The 17,352-nt window shown below is 35.0% G+C and overlaps 1 protein-coding gene across 1 annotated transcript; it reads right to left on the minus strand.

The window, feature by feature from the left end:
* Nucleotides 1-14,373: 14,373 nt before the first annotated feature.
* LOC107809277 (putative purine permease 4) lies at nucleotides 14,374-15,746 on the minus strand. Its single transcript, XM_016633882.2, has one exon. The coding sequence runs from the start codon at nucleotides 15,669-15,671 to the stop codon at nucleotides 14,430-14,432; it is 1,242 nt and encodes a 413-aa protein (XP_016489368.1). The 5' UTR covers nucleotides 15,672-15,746; the 3' UTR covers nucleotides 14,374-14,429.
* Between the last annotated feature and the right edge of the window lie 1,606 nt (nucleotides 15,747-17,352).

Consider the following 17,352-nt stretch of genomic DNA (forward strand, 5'->3'; position numbering starts at 1 on the left):
AGTTTCCTTGTTGATATTGATTGATGGCCGCAGTCACCTTTGATTATTTGTTGTGACTTTTTTTGAAGTTGAAAGGAAATTTTGTTTTGTTTCCACGAGATGTTATTTGCCATTATATTGTGTAATTAAACGGTAACAGGCTACTTGACTCATTTCCATTGTCATTTTATTTTATTATATTGTTAAACATTTTACCATGCCAATTATTATTTTCTAGTAGGGCCTGACCTGACCTCGTCACTACTCTACCGAGGTTAGGCTTGGCACTTACTGGGTACCGATGTGGTGTACTCATACTACACTTCTGCACATCTTTTTGTGCATATCTAGGTACATTTTACAAGCGTAGACGTCAGTGAGTTACCTGAGCACGGAGACTTCAAAGTATATCTGCCAGCGTCCGCAGACTCCGGAGTCCCCTTCTATCATTTTTATGTTGCTTCCTTATTTTACTTTAGACCTTGATGTATAGAGACATTGAGAATAAATTCTTAGAAGCTTGTGACTTATTTCTATCGAGTTTTGGGAGTTGAAATTGTTTGAATTATTTATTTAAGTTATTTATTATTATTCCGCATTGATAGGCTTACCTAGTCTTAGAGGCTAGGTGCAATTACAACATCCTACGGAGGGAATTTGGGGTCGTGACAGTTGGTATTAGAGCTCTAGGTTCATAGGTGTTATGAGTCACAAGCAGGTTTAGTAGAGTCTTGCAGATCGGTACGGAGACGTCTGTACTTATCTTCGAGAAGTTATAGAACTGTTAGGAAATATTCACTTCTTTGATTCCTTATCGTGCGGCATTGATTTAGCTTGAAACATATATTTTATATTCCTTTGTATCCATTCGTGTATGACATTGCGCACTCGGTATTAGTTGTGCGTCGACGGTTTGTGATGCCGCAGATGGATTAAGAGGGAGCCATAGATGCTCAAACATTGCCTCAACGTGTGGTTCTGACTGAAGATGCGGGCGTATTGAGAGATCACCTAGTGAATCAAGTGGGGGGTCTAACGGACGTTGGCGTCTGGTTGATTTATATGAGATGTGAAGGTTATTATTGTGGATCATCTGACGTCGTGACCTATTACTTTGTGCTGTATGGGGGGCGTCCACTATCAATGGGTGGATTGCGGGGTTATGTGTCAGTTTTGGCCTGACATGTATATATGTGGTACTAAAAGGCTCCCTAAAATTTACACATGTTTAAGGCCTAAGGCCTGAGATTTTGTAGAGGATAAGGTCGAGACTTGCGGTATGTCCGCCTCCTTAATAATCATATACTTCAGTACCAAAGGAGTTATAGAAACTACTCTAAATTTACAGAAGGTCTACTCAGCGTGGGGGTTGCGGATTTTGGGGTGCGTGTGAGGAAGTACAGTTGTTGACGAGATTCTGGACTATGTGGTTCATGCCAAGATTTGTCTGTATGGAGATCTACTTTTGTGATCGTTGTGTATAAATAGGGTAAGGGTTACCCCAAAGAAGAATCGAAGAGTATGTTAAGAAATGGGTCAGCTCAAAAGTGTTGAGCCAACATAACAAAAGAAGAAATTTGCCTTAGGAGAGATAATTCTCCACCGGTGTTCGTGGCAAGCCTATGAAGAGGGCAGACTAGCCAATACAACACCGCCCACTTGGCTCAGTTCTCATAAACGATTTTGAAAGAGTTTGTTTCCCGGACTCTCCGTAATATGTGGCGCATAGGGTATGAACGGTTGCGTCAGGTCACCATTGACGATGTCAGTATATGCCATTAAGTTCAATAAGTTAGCTCGTCATACTCCTACTTTTCTTCCTACAGCCAGAGAGCGAGTTCACAGGCTCATTAAATGACTCAATTATGATCGTAAAATTTTGTACGACTCGGGAGCTACAAGCTGATAGTTCATTTCTTCTAGTTGTACAAATTTCCAAGATATTAGAACGTGTTCGGGGTGAGGGAAAAAAATTACTAAGGAGACCAAGACGTCTCGAGGTTCTGGGAGATTCAGTGGATTCTACTCTGCAAGTATAAATCATTATGGCGTGGCTCGGGCAGTCGACCAGCCCAGTCCACACATCAGATTACTCGTGGTGATCCAGTAAATTCTTTTAATGCACCACCGATATGAGTTTCCTACAATGGTTATTCCAGTTATATGGTATTGACTCAATATGAGCAGCCAAACTCGCAAATGGGTTGTTATGAATACGGTGATACCGGGCACATCATGAGAAAATTATCCCAAACTTGGGAGGGACATATTTCATCAAAGAACTCAGGCTATGTGCCCCATTGCAGTTACTACACCATCCACATGACTAGTTAGGGGTGGAGGACAGGCGGGTAGAAGGCGTCCTAGAGGTAGAGACACAGCCGTTGATATATTTTATGGTATGGCAGAGGTCGCTACATCAGTTGGTGTCGTTATAGATACGACCTTGAAATAATATAAAGGAATAATTTCCTTAACTTAATTCAGTTCTCAGTATCGAAACGAGTCCTTCTATGTTGCTCCACTTATGAGTGAGCTTCGTAATTCTATAATCTACTTATGTGTTTACTCCTGTTGGGAGATTCTATGGAGATAACTACGCCTATCATTCCATGTTGTTCACTAATAAGAGCTGTGAGGATAAAGGTAGCTTTATGTTACTCATTTCGGTAAGTTTTGATGTAAATTCTGAATAATTAATTGCAAATTGTGAATTATATGCCCTACCGGTGTAGGGTTCATTATGTGTTGTGATTTTGTTTAACAGAAATTATTTAGAAGGAGCAAATAGAAAGTTTCGATTGGCACGATGTGCATATTACTTGTGATTCAGAACTGAGGACGAGATCCTCGCATTTTAAAATAAACTGATATGTTTAAACCAGGCTACGAGCTGCGGTGGAAGTTATATAAGGACGAGATCCTTGTGAGGAAAAATCTTGTGTTTAAGTTCTCCCTTGTGAGATCCAGTTTGTACTATAGTATTAATATGGAGTCATGCCTGTTAGGCTTATTTGAAAATTCTTATATGAAATTCTCTGTGCATACTTGCTAAATTTGTGTTGTAATTATTGAGTTTTAACCTACGAGATAGGTTCCTGCCCAGGTGACGTTAAATGTGACTCATTAATTTGGGTAAATAATTATGAGGTTTTCATGCCTCGTGTCTCGTTATCAGTATTGTGAAGGTTTGAAACGAGATTTTTGTTAACATGAAGTTAATTGACGATTCTATAATTGATTATGAACAACTATTATGACCAAATTGACCCAGAAGGGTGCTCCGTTCAGATTGCCCGAGGAATGTGAGGAATGCTTCCAAAAGCTCAAGACAGCTTTGACTACAACCCTAGTATTGGTATTACCTACAGGTTCAGGGGCTTATACTATGTATTGTGATGCATCGCGTATTGGTCTCGGCGCAGTGTTGATGTAAGACGGTAGGGTGATTGCCTACACGCCCAGAAAGTTAAAGGTGCATGAGAAGAATTATCCTGTACACGACCTTGAGTTAGCAGCTAATGTTCATGCCTTGAAGATTTGGCGGCATTATTTGTACGATGTCCAGTGTGAGGTCTCCACCGATCACCGAAGTCTACAACATCTGTTTAAATAGAATGATCTTAATTTGCGGCAGCGGAGGTTTTTGGAGTTGCTTAAGGATTATGATATCACCATTCTCTATCATCCTGGGAAGACCAATGTAGTGGTCGATGCCTTGAGTCGTAAGGTAGAGAGTTTGGGCAGCTTAGCATATTTACCGGTAGTAGAGAGGCCTTTAGCCTTAGATGTTCACGCCTTGGCCAACCAGTTTATTAGACTGGATGTTTCTGAGTCGAGCTGAGTTTTGGCTTTTGTGGTTTCTCAGTCTTCTCTTTATGATCGTATCAGAGAGCGTCAGTATGATGACCCCCATCTGTTTGTCCTTAAGGACACAGTTCAGTACGATAATGCCAAGGAAGTCGCAATTGGAGATGACGGTGTATTACGGAGGTAGGGAAGGCTATGTGTGCCTAATGTAGATGGTTTGTGTGAATTGATTCTCCAGGAGGCTCACAATTCACGGTACTCCATTCATCTGGGTGCTGCAAAGATGTATCAGGACTTGAGACAACACTAATGGTGGAGGCGGATGAAGAAAGACATAGTGGAGTATGTAGCTCGTTGTCTAAATTGTTAACAGGTGAAGTATGAGCATCAATGACCGGGTGGATTGCTTCAGAAGTTGGAAATTCAGAATGGATATGGGAGCGGGTCACTATGGATTTCGTTGTTGAGCTCCCATGGACTCAGAGGAAGTTCGATGAAGTTTGGGTGATTGTGGATAGATTGACCAAGTCAGCTCATTTCATTCCTATGATGACTACCTACTCTTCCGAACAGTTGGCTCAAATCTATATTCGCGAGATTGTCAGACTTCACGGCGTACCGGTATCTATCATCTCTGACCGGGGTATGCAGTTTACATCACGGTTCTAGAGGGAAGTACAACGTGAGTTGGGTACTCAGGTAGAGTTGAGTACAATATTTCACCCTCAGACGTACGGGCAGTCGGAACGCACTATTCAGATACTGGAGGATATGCTTCGTGTGTGTGATAGATTTTGGGGGTCCTTGGGATCAGCACTTACCACTTGCGGAGTTTGCTTACAACAACAGTTACCAGTGAAACACTCAGATGGCTCCGTATGAGGCCTTGTATGATAGGCGGTGTCGGCCTTCAGTGTGTTGGTTCAAACCAGGCGAGGCTAGACTATTGGGTACAGACTTAGTTCATGATGCCTTGGAAAAGGTTAAGTTGATACAGGATTGACTTCGTACAGCCCAATCTAGATAGAAACGTTATACGGATCGGAAGGTTCGTGATGTTGCATTCATGGTTGGTGAGCGGGTATTGCTCCGGGTTTTGCCTATGAAGGGTGTGATGAGGTTTGGGAAAAAGGGAAAGTTGAGCCCTAGGTATATTGGGCCTTTTGAGATTCTTGAGAGAGTTGGAGAGGTGGCTTACAAACTTGCACTACCACCTAGTCTCTCTGCGGTTCATCCGGTATTCCATGTTTTCATGCTTCGGAAATATCACGACGATCCATCTCATGTGTTAGACTTTAGTTCGGTTCAGTTGGATAAGGATCTATCTTATGTTGAGGAACCAGTGGCTATTTTAGATAGGCAAGTTCGAAAGCTGAGGTTAAAGAACATTGCTTCCATGAAGGTTCAGTGGAGGGGTCATCCAGTCGAGGAGGCGACTTGGGAGACTGAGCATGATATGCGCAGCTGTTATCCACACTTATTCACCAGCTTAGGTACTTTTTCTAACTCCGTTCGAGGACGAACGTTTGTTTTAGAGGTGGAGAATGTGATGACCCAAAATGTCATCTTTAAATTTAATAATTAATTTTGTATTCTAAGACCTCGAAAAACACTATTTATCATTCATCGACTTGCGTGCTCAACCCGTAAAATTTTCCAGGAAGTTTTTATGTGAAAAATGGATTAAAATGTGAATTTGAGCTTTAAAACTCAACTGAATTGACTTTGGTCAACATTTTGAGCAAACTGACTCGGATCAGTATTTTGACAGTTCCGGTAGGTCCGTATCGTGATTTGGGACGTGGGCATATGCCCGAAATTAAATTTCGAGTTCCCTGGTCCTCATACGGAATTTTGATAATAAACAAAATTAAAAGTTTAAGTTCAAATAGTGACCGGATGTCGAATTATATGCAAACGACCCTGGAATAGAGTTTTAATGATTCCAACAGCTCCGTATGGTGATTTTGGACTTAGGAGCATGATCGAAATTTTATTTGGAAGTCCATGGTGAAATTAGGCTTGAAATGGCTAAAACAGGAGTTTAAAGTTTGGAAGTTTGACCGGGGAGTTGACTTTTTGATATCGGGGTCGGAATCCAGTTCTGAAAATTTTTACAACTCCGTTATGTCATTTATGACTTGGGTGAAAAATTCGAGGTCAATCGGACTTGATTTGATAGGTTTCGACATCGAATGTAGAAGTTGGAAATTCTAAGTTTCATTAAGCTTGAATTAGAGCATGATTCGTGATTTTAGCATTGTTTGATGTGATTTGAGATTTCAAATAAGTTCGTATGATACTTTAGGACTTGTTGGTGTATTGGGTTGAGGTCCTGAGGGCCTTGGGTGAGTTTCCGATGGTTAACGGATCAAAAGTGGGACTTAGCTACTGCAAAAGCTGCTGCAATTTTCTGCTGGAAATGCTGTCAAAATCGGGCTGCCTGTCAAACTCGGGCTCCCTGACAAATCGAGCTCTCTGACAAAATCTAGCTCCCTGACAAATCGAGCTCCCTGACAAATCAGACTCCTTGACAAATCGAGCTCCCTAACAAATCGAACTCCGTGACAAATCTATAAGTTATAAAAACAGGGGACTTCGCCCCATTTGCCTTTTTGACGAATTGGAGCTTGAGGAGAGACGATTTTGATATATTCAAGGAAAAATATTTGGGTAAGTGATTCTAACTCGGATTTGGTCAATATACACGAATACATCATTGTTTTCACCATTTAATTAGTGTTTTGAAATAGAAATTTGGGAAAATTTTAGAAATCTCATAGAAACAAATTTTTGAAATTTCGGTGTCGATCCAGAGTCGGATTTGAGTGAAACTGGTATGGTTGGACTTGTAATTGAATGGGTTGTCGGATTTTGTAAGTTTTTCTGGATTCCGAGACATGGCCCCCACGGGCAATTTTTGAGCAAATTTCGAATTTTATTAAAAAGTGTAATATTTTCTTATGAAATTGATTCCTATAAATTTTGTTGACTGTATCGAATTAATTATGACTAGATACGAGTCGAGCAGAGTCGAAAAATCGAGGAAAAAGCATAATACTTGGTTAAATTGGAGCAAGTCGAGGTAAGTGACTTGTCTAACCTTGTGTGGGAGAAATTTTCTCTAGGATTTGTATTGATGTGATTATTAAAATGTGTTGAAAGTCATGTGCACGAGATGACGAGTGTGTACACAGGCTAAATATGAAGAATTATATTTTTAAATTGTGTAGATCATTGTTGCGCATTTGTTAAAATATTCTATCTTGTTATATTCTTCATCATTGATTAAATGTTTATATTTTAAATTTTTTTGACCTTCTCCTGCTAATTGTTTTACCTGTTAGAAACTTGATTTCTTTTATTTTGTGCATTATTTGAAGGTTGATTTTTTTTAAATTAAATATTATTAATATGAATTATTTGACATTTTTAAATTTGATATTGAAGCAACGTATTAAAGATTTTTAAATATTATTTTTCTGAATTATTTATTCCTCAATCTTTTTGTAAGATTTTCGTACTCATTGTGATGGAGCCGTGAGCTCTTTATTGTGGAAAAATATTGAGCTCTTTATTGTGAAAAAATATTGTTGTTGAATTATTTTGGCAAGTTAAATTATTTGAGCACTTGAGGTGCAAATTGTGATATATTGTGATATTGATACGCATGCAGTGGTATAATATCTGGGTATTGAATGCATGCGGTGAGATAAGGGTGGCTTGATATGCGTGGCTAGTAGGAAAAACTACTAGAAGTCATGCGGTGTGATAAGGATGGCTAAAACGCAGGATGCTATTTCGGAAAAAATATTTTCTTTAAAATAAATTGTGAAGGCTCCCGCGGTGAGATAATGAAATGAGATATTGTGAGTTTATTTATGATTTGGAACTACAAGGCGGTACCTCGGGAGTGCCCTTGTTGATATTGATTGATGGTCGCAGTCACCTTTGATTATTTGTTGTGACTTTTCTTGAAGTTGAAAGGAAATTTTGTTTTGTTTTCATGAGATGTTATTTGCCATTATTTTGTGTAATTAAACGGTAACATGCTACTTGACTCATTTCCATTGTCATTTTATTTTATTATATTGTTAAACATTTTACCATGCCAATTACTATTTTTCAATAGGGCCTGACCTGACCTCGTCACTACTCTACCAAGGTTAGGCTTGACACTTACTGGGTACCGCTGTGGTGTACTCATACTACACTTCTGTATATCTTTTTGTGCAGATCCAGATACATCTTACCAGCCTAGACGTCAGTGAGTTACCTGCGCACGGAGACTTCGAGGTATATCTGCCAGCGTCCGCAGACTCCGGAGTCCCCTTCTATCATTTTTATGTTGCTTCCTTATTTTACTTTAGACCTTGATGTATAGAGACATTGAGAATAAATTCTTAGAAGCCCGTGACTTATTTTTACAGGGTTTTGGGAGTTGAAATTGTTTGAATTGTAGTTTATTTATTTCAGTTATTTATTATTATTCTGCATTGATAGGCTTACCTAGTCTTAGAGACTAGGTGCCATCACGACATCCTACAGAGGGAATTTGGAGTCGTGACAATGTCACATGGCGAAGTTAAAGTAAAAAACTTGACCAGGTTAGTTCTGTTAGATATAGGGGTAAGTTTGAGCCCAAAAACAAACGTTAGGGGCTTTTGCGGACCAAAAGGTTAACGGGGATATTTCTGAGCCATTTTCAATACGTTAGGGGTATTGTTGGTCATTCTTTTAGATATAGGGGTAATTTGAGCCCAAAAATAAACGTTAGGGGCATTTGCGAACCAAAAGGTTAACGGAGGGTATTTTTGAGCCATTTTCAATAGGTTAGGGGTATTTTTGGCCCTTTTCCGTTCTTTTTTTGGAAATTCTTTTTAAAAACGTATTTGTTCATAAATTTTGCAAGTTTTTGGTGATTATTTTAAAATGGGTTTAACCACTTTTTCAATGCAACATTTTTTTCAAGTGAAATGCACGTCCAACATAATTTCAAATTTCAAAATATCATTTTTCAACTTAACTTCAAACACTATTTTGTTTTTCCAAAAATTATAATTTTTATGTCCAAACGCCTATTGAGTGTTTTGATTATAGTAAATTTATTATCTCCGCCGAGTAAGTTCAACCATAGAATCCATCCTAAATCTGCCGTAGTATTTCAGAATTTTTTAACATATATGCATGATGTGTATGAAAAGAGACATCAAAGGTTGAAATGAAACTACGTAATAGGCATCTTATTTCTTCACAAAATATGATCTATTGGAATAATATGGCAGTACTGTAACTACGGACCAATTGTACTCGAAATTTTCTTCTTGTCGATACATGAAAGATGATGAACAGCTAATCATGTTTACAAGACAAAGACTCACGTCAAAAAGAGAAGAATCCATCTCCAATATTTTTTTTTTAATTTGTATTATTTTTTGCAGTGGCACACTTCATATCCTAGGGATTGTGTCACCTCACCACCACAGCCTAGGGGTATAAAAGTAGAGAATAAGCTTTTCCTCTTATAAAAGCATCTCCTTTTTTCTCATCTTTGGAATAAAATGGTGATACTACGATTTAGGTCCACAGGCAACGACAGAGGCAGAATTATATTTTCACCAACGGGATTCAAAGAAAGAAAAAAAAAATTAAACACGCAAGAATCCAAGAAAATTTATTATCTAATATAATATATATACATAGAAAATTAATCTTATATACAGAATGTTATTTTTCTATAAAGGAAGTACGGATGAACCCCTCCCGGCTCCTATGTCCATAGGTCCTCATTCCCTAGTACGTTATACAACACGTACTGCTGTACCTAAGTGAAGGATGTTAAAATGTACCCCATTCGATTCCGTTGATATGATATAATTTGACAAAATATGGAGTTTAAAAATTAAAATGGATTTTTTCATTGAAGTTAAAATAAGTTTAAGACACCTCATAAAGTATGGGTATTTTGTGTAGATGCTCGGGTAAATTTCACAAATGGTCATATAACTATGATTTTTTTTTCACTTAAGTCATATAACTATATTTTGTCACACATAAATCATAAAACTTTCACTAACTCACACAAAAATCATAGTTACCGAAAAATATAAATTTTCAGTAGTATTTTATTATTTTTTATTTTTTATTTTAAGTCTAATAAATAATAACCTAATTAAAATAGGATATATATATATATATATATATATTGCCTAGCGAATATAATTAAGACCCACAGATCAATTTTGTATTTTTTTCTTAAAATAGGAATGATCCAACCTGACCCGACCCGGTACTCATATATATAAATTAAAATAACTCTAAAAGTGAATCCTTTTCCCAAAAAAAAAATATTAGAATGCATGAGATTCCGAGCCAAAAAAATATGGAGAATTAGAGAGCTCTTGAAACAATAATGATATCTATTTGAATGAAAATATTAAAAAGAAAAATAAAATATATAAGTATCGTGCTCTAGAGGATTCACTTTTAATTAGTATTGTTTTAACTTTTATATATATGGGTATTGGATGGGGTGGGTGCGACTGGATCGTTCCTATTTTAATTGGATTATTATTTATTAGACCGAAAAAAAAACTAAAATAAGAAAATACTACCAGAAAGTTGTATTTCCGGTCACTATGATTTTGGGATATTATCACTTATCATTTTTTAATGATTTTTGTGCGAATTAGTGAAAGTTTTATAATTTTTGTGTGAGAAAATATAGTTATATGACTTTGATGAAACAAAATTATAATTATATGACCATTTATGAAATTTATCCGTAGATATTCTGATGCAATTTCCAATTTATTAGTTGATTGGTTAAATTTGAAATAAAGAAACTATATATGTGCAATTAACATGGCGTTATTCTTCCTAAATGTTTGATTGTTTTCGAATATCCCATTGTTAGACAAGACTCTGAAGAATATAAGATTGTTTGAAATAATTAAAATTGCATGGTTCCTCTCCTATCAAACTTTTAGACTTGAGTTGCTGCAATAAAACACTTAAAACATATGCTATTTTACTACACTAAAGTGACATTTCCAATTGAAAACACAATTATCATGCTCCAAAATATGTCATTTCAATTCAAATTTGAAAAATATGCTCTCTTCAAATGAATGGTCGAGCAATAAGTGCCTCGGCAAAAACACATGCCCCAACTTTTGTTTAGTCTATGTAGATTATATATATGCATTCACGTTATGTTGTCGATAACATTTATCTTTTACCTTACATTTTATGTATTGTTTTCTCTTTTCCACAAAAGTCTGCCATTTGACACTAGCCAGGGAAGTGAGAGAGCTGCAATATTCTCATCCAAATTATAGGACACAAAATATAAGATAGGCCTATATTTTGGATGCTCAAACAACGAGTTCTCTTTTTTCACAGATAATTAATGAATAATTTCTACGTGATTAAGCTTAACGCCTCAAAAGAATTGACAACACTTAAAATTTTCCAATACCCAAATCAAGTAGGTAGTTTTTTTTCTTTTTATGTATGTAGTCTAGGAGGGTAATAATTAGGGGTGTACAGACCGAACCGGAAAACCGTATCAAACCGAAAAGTCAAATCAAACCGATTAAAAAATCCGACTAGGTTTGATTTGAGTTGGTTTGGTATTGAGTAAAAAAACCCGAATCAAATCGACATATAAATTATATAATTTTTATATTTAGGTATCATCTTTATTTTTATGTTCAGTTACTAAATTCGATTAATCTTGAAAGTGTACATCAACGAAAATTATTGCCAGACGACTGAAAAAATTAATTATCATGTGTTACTAAGAAAATTCTCCCATAAGAATATTTTAATAGATAATATGTTTGTCAAGTTTTTAAATTTTTACTAAACATATATTTACTTATAAAAAATTTAACAAAGTAAGATTGAAATAATATTTAAGTAATAAAAAATCCGACAAAACCGAATCAATCCAAACCGATATAGTTGGTTTGATTTGATTTTGATTAAAAACAAACCAACCCGATACATGTACACCCACAGAAATAATCATGGCTAGAGACCCGACGGTTATACGAAATTTCATTTTCTTTCTATTAATTTTCTGAAAGTGGCTAAGTCTCAAATACTCTGCTTGCAGCTTTCATTTCCATTGTCTATAAAATCATAGTGAAAAATTCAAATGCAACAATACTAAAAATAGGAAGATCAAATATGATGTGACATATGCCGTTTAATTTATAAGAAGTAAAGATAATTCTTTTTTCAATTTAACGGTCTATTTAGCTACTAAATGTGACTTTTTCATTTTTTTTCCGACCTTAGGTGGGCACCGCACTACTAGAAATTCGGTAAAAACCGATCAAAAAAGCCGACCAACTTTGGTCGATAATGGTCAATAACCGACCAAAACGCGACCATTTACGCGTGGATGATATTTTAGGGGTCGGAAAGGCATACTGGTCGGAAATTACCGACCAACTTTGGTCGGTCAATTAAATTAGAAAAAGAAATATTGCAAAAAAAATCGACCAAAGTTGGTTGGTTTTTTTCGACCAAAGTTGGTCGGTATTTTATTTATGTAATAAAAAGATTCACCATCTGGGAATCAAACCGGGGTCTGTACTGTGGCAGGATACTATTTTACCACTAGACCATTGATGCATTTTGTTTTAAGACGGTCATTTATTTGATTTATACTCTTTAATTGTATTTTCGCACGAAAAAACAGACCAAAGTTGGTCGGTTTTATTAAAAAATAAAATTACCGACCAAAGTTGGTCGATTTTTTAAAATGACCGGCCGAATTAACCGACCAATTTTGGTCGGTTTTTTTTAATATTAATTTTTATTTATTTTAATTGAAAAACCGACCAAATTTGGTCGGTTTCTTGAAAAATAAATTTTGCGGGACTCAAAAATAGTTTTTCGTATTTTTTCACCAAAGAAAACCGACCAAAGTTGGTCGGTTTCATAAAAACAAAATTAAAAAATAAAATATTTTGAAAAACCGACCAACTTTGATCGATTTTTTGGCCGGTTTTTTGTTACCGAATTTCTAGTAATGCCACATGGAAGTGTAATGGGCAAAATCACTTTTAGCCCGCCACCAAACTATTATCGAATTTTTTTTCTGGGTTTGATTCGGATTATCGGGTTGGTACGATTTGTCGGTTTCCTTTGTACACCCGTAGATGCAGCCAAGTTAAAACTTAATGGCCTTAAAAACTTTTACAAATTATGGATATCTATCGTTTCGTCCGTTTCTTTAACTGATAGATTTGGATGTAAGCCATTTATGCTAATGATATAATGAACAACAAAACAAAACCCGCAATTTATAAGTCCGCTTTTGTTAAAAGCTTTAAATAATTCTACTCTTTTTCTTCTTGCCCATTAATAAACATGACTACGCACACCTGTAATTAGAGGTACATGGATCGGATTGGTTCGATTTTTATCAAAACCAAACCAAACCAACTATATCGATTTGGATTAGTTCGATTTTGTCGGGTTTTTCGGGTTTTCGGATTTTTATTACTTAAATATTATTTCATTATTACTTTGTTAAATATTTGATAAATAAATATATATTTAGTAAAAATATAAACGATTGACAAACATATTATCGATTAAAATATTCTTATGAGAGAATTCTATTAGTAACACATAATAGTTATTTTTTTAGTCGTCTAACAATAATTTTTCGTTGATGTACACTTTCAGGTTAACCGAACTTAGTAATTAAACATAAAAATCAGTATGATACCTAAATATTAATAATCACTTCACATTCGAAAAAAGATATAAGAATTTAATAGATCTTAACATATGATATGAATATGGAAGAACAAAGAGACAGACGCATTTCAGTAACATTGATAAGAAAGCGATCATACAACCCGTTATTTAAGGTCAATAAATATGGAGCACTTCATATTCTATTAAAATTTATATCCCGCAAGAGAATCCCAAATATTTCTAGATATTTTTTAAAGAAAATTCTATATAAAATCTTAAAAGTATATATAAAAATTATATATTTATATGTCGTGTTGGTTCAGATTTTTTTTACTCAATACCAAATCAAGTCGGATTTTTTAATCGGGTTGGTTTGACTTTTCGATTTGGTGCGATTTTTCGGTTCGATTTATATATCCCTACATGTAATCTGATAAGCCTCTCCTTCCAGTTTGAATGTATTTGTGTCAATATTTATTACTTATCATTACCCTAGAATTTGTAGAAATAGTTAAAAATGCATGCAGAAAGTATGGAAAAATAAAATAGGTTATACCTCCGTACACGATAACATTCATGTTACAAACAAATGCCAGAAGCTAGTATCTTCTATTAACTAAGCAATAAAACAAACATATTAAACTAAGTCAAATTAAAGATGTAATAAGACAGATATATAATAAAGTTCTTCCTTTCTTTTTAACTTTTCCCCCCCTTTTTCCATCTTGTTGGTTACAAGGAATAATCTTCTAAAGAAGGTTTAAATTGATGGATACATAAACATAAATGCATGGTAACACTAACAACTGTATTACTAACATTAACCATTTCCCTCACACCCCCCCCCCTCCCCCCTCAAAACCCAAAAAAAATTAAATAATCAATGAACAAAAAAGAAGCAATTTGTCACGTGACTATCAGCCTCTGCCATTGTGTGTTACAATCTGTGTCATTTCCACGAACTGATGTTGTCCTTGTAGAAAATCATCGTTAATCAACTTTTCTATAAAACTCTCTTTCTTTTTCTCCTCTTCCTTCATTTTCATATACATTCCATATAAATATGAAGAAAATCCCCATACACATAACAAAGTTGAAACTATTTTAGTGTTACCAAAATTATCCCCGTACACTATAACTCCACCCAAAACATTAACGGCCATTAACGCCGTCATGCAAATTCCCCCTGTTAACGAACTTGTCAAGAACACCATTCCAGCAGTACCCATAAAACATAACTGCCACGTCACCACGTTAAATATCACCGTTAACCAGTAAGCTTTTTCACCCAAATCAAACACATTTTTACTCTCTTTTTTCATCTCCAAAAATCCACGGTTTATAGTCATACCCATCGTAGCCAAAACCGTAGCTGCTAATTCCATTACCATTTGCATTTCCACAACCATAGAATAGCAATGAACTTTTTTATATATTTTTTCCATTAATGGAAGATAAAGAGCGAATAATAATCCAGCACCAACTGTTGAGAAAAATCCTATTAAATACTTTGACTTTGTCAAACCTTTTGGTTTGTCATGGCTTGAACCTAAGGCTAATAGAACCGAACTAAGTGTTAACAAAATAACACAATTTAGATTTGCGTATGTGATTTTTTGTTTGACGATAATTACGGAAGTGATAAGAGTGAAAGCTAACTGCGATGATAAAACAAGAGAATTTGTCGAAACGGGAAGATAAGAATTGCCCCAAGAAAATAAAAGGTTGTTGAAACCTAATAAAAACCCAATGAGAATAGAGAGTGACAAGATTTTAGGAGTGAAACCAGTAAATGGTTTTCTATCAGTGGATTTAAGAACATAAAAAGGTAAATAAATAGGGAGAAGGAGAAGAGGAAAGCCAGCAGATTGAACCCAGGTAGAAACCCAACGACTTGCACCTTTGTGATTGAAGTAGAATTTTGAGAGTAGGGTTGATGAGATTGAACCAACAAAAAGACACAAGTAGTTAATTCCTAGAAGAAAAATGTAACGTTTTTTAGTGGTGGAAGTAGTGTTTGTTGTTTCTTGGTCATGCATTTGGACTCTACTACCACTTTTTTTGATGTTGTTTTTTGTGTCTATAATCATTAGCTCTCTTGAAAAATTTGCCTGATCTTGATCATGTTCTTGCTGTGGGTGTTGGGTTAAGAACTCCATTGAATTAAAAAGAAAGAGCAAAGAAAAGTAGGGTTGAAATGAAAATTTTGATTTAGTATGGTGGATGGGTGGGTGTTTCTTGTAGAGAAAAAGATGATTTTGGTGAATACTGACTTAGGTATAAAAAGGCGGACTCTACTGCGGAATTATCCTAAAAGGGTAGTAAAATTTTACCCTTTTAAAAAATTCTCTTTTTTGCTTAAAAGACTTTTAGTTAATTCATTCAATGACAGATTAAAATTATTTAGAAATTAAATAATAGTTTATAATCTACGGTGAATGTCCATAAATAGCTCTAAAATACGATTATTAGTAATCTAGAATTGATTAAATGACAGATGATTTGTGGAAATATTATTAAAGATAATTGAATTGTTTCTTGAAATTACTTTCTAGCTAGTACAGCGTAGTACAAAATCAAGAAAGGAAGGTACATGGTTGAGCATGAGCAAAACCTTTCGGCTAATCACAAGGAAGATAGGGTACTTGAGTATCCAATATCGCAATCTAACGTGCATGATGATGATGATGATGCATTTTTTGAGTAAATGATTATATGATATGCTCCATGAGATTTCCTATATAGGCATATGTGAAAAAGTTAAATTATATGACACGAAATGTTATAATATTAACAATAATTATATGAATTTTCACTATACATATTCCTTTATTTAGGCATGTCTTAACATGACACTATGAGATTAAACTATTACTCCATCTGTTTCAATTTAGATGAGATAGTTTGACTCGGTACGAAATTTAAGAAAACAAAAAGAAATTCTTTGAAACTTGTGGTTTTAAAAGCTTAAGGGATAAAAGTTTAGTGGGGCCATGACATTTGTGTGGTTATAAAAGCTTCGCATTAAGGGTAAAATTGATAAAATAAAGAGTTTAAAGTTGAATTATTTCCAATTGTACAAATGTGTCATTCTTTTTTTAACGTACTAATAAGGAAATTGTGTCATATAATTTGAAACAGAGGAAGTAATATAAATGAAACTTGATCAGAATGGAGATGCTATGCCTATGCTGATAAAGCCAGAACTAGAATTTAAAACTTTATGAGTTCTAAACTATAAGATAATGACATCAAATGTTAGTAATTTGATGTTGATAATTTTTAAATACAAACATACAATTTACATAAAAGTTATTTAGTTCAACCGACCTCTCCCCGTATATGCTGCATATGCAAAGACTAAAGGGTCATCAAAGGTTGAAAATAGTCGTCGGAATATATTTTCTTCACAAAATATGAGCTGGGAATAATATAGTACTGTAACTAGGTACGTACCAACTGTACTCAAAATTAAGCTTCTTCCTGTCGATACATGAAAAATGAAGAACAGCTAAGTATACAAAGACAAGGCGTCACGTCAAGGAAGAGAAGCTTCAAAAGATCTATCGAAAAAAACTGCAATGGCACATATCATATCTCAGCCACACATTTGGGCATCCACCACAGCCTAAAGGTACACTACATGCTTGTACAGTAGAATAGATGTGGGTTCAAGATGTAAACAAGAAAGAAAAGTATTTGTCCTTTTATTACGTTATAAACATTTTGGTTCTAATTAAAACATTTTGCTTTTGTGGATATTATTAGCTTATTGGACAATATAGATTATGAAGAGTTTTATTTTTTGATTTATCTAAATTTTAGGTTACTACAAATTTT

Source organism: Nicotiana tabacum, chromosome 23, assembly GCF_000715075.1.
Source record: "Nicotiana tabacum cultivar K326 chromosome 23, ASM71507v2, whole genome shotgun sequence".
Lineage (NCBI taxonomy): Eukaryota > Viridiplantae > Streptophyta > Magnoliopsida > Solanales > Solanaceae > Nicotiana > Nicotiana tabacum.

What these genes read in the sequence shown, in the direction of transcription:
- LOC107809277 (XM_016633882.2), bottom strand. Translation starts at nt 15,671, where the DNA reads ATGGAGTTCTTAACCCAACACCCACAGCAAGAACATGATCAAGATCAG.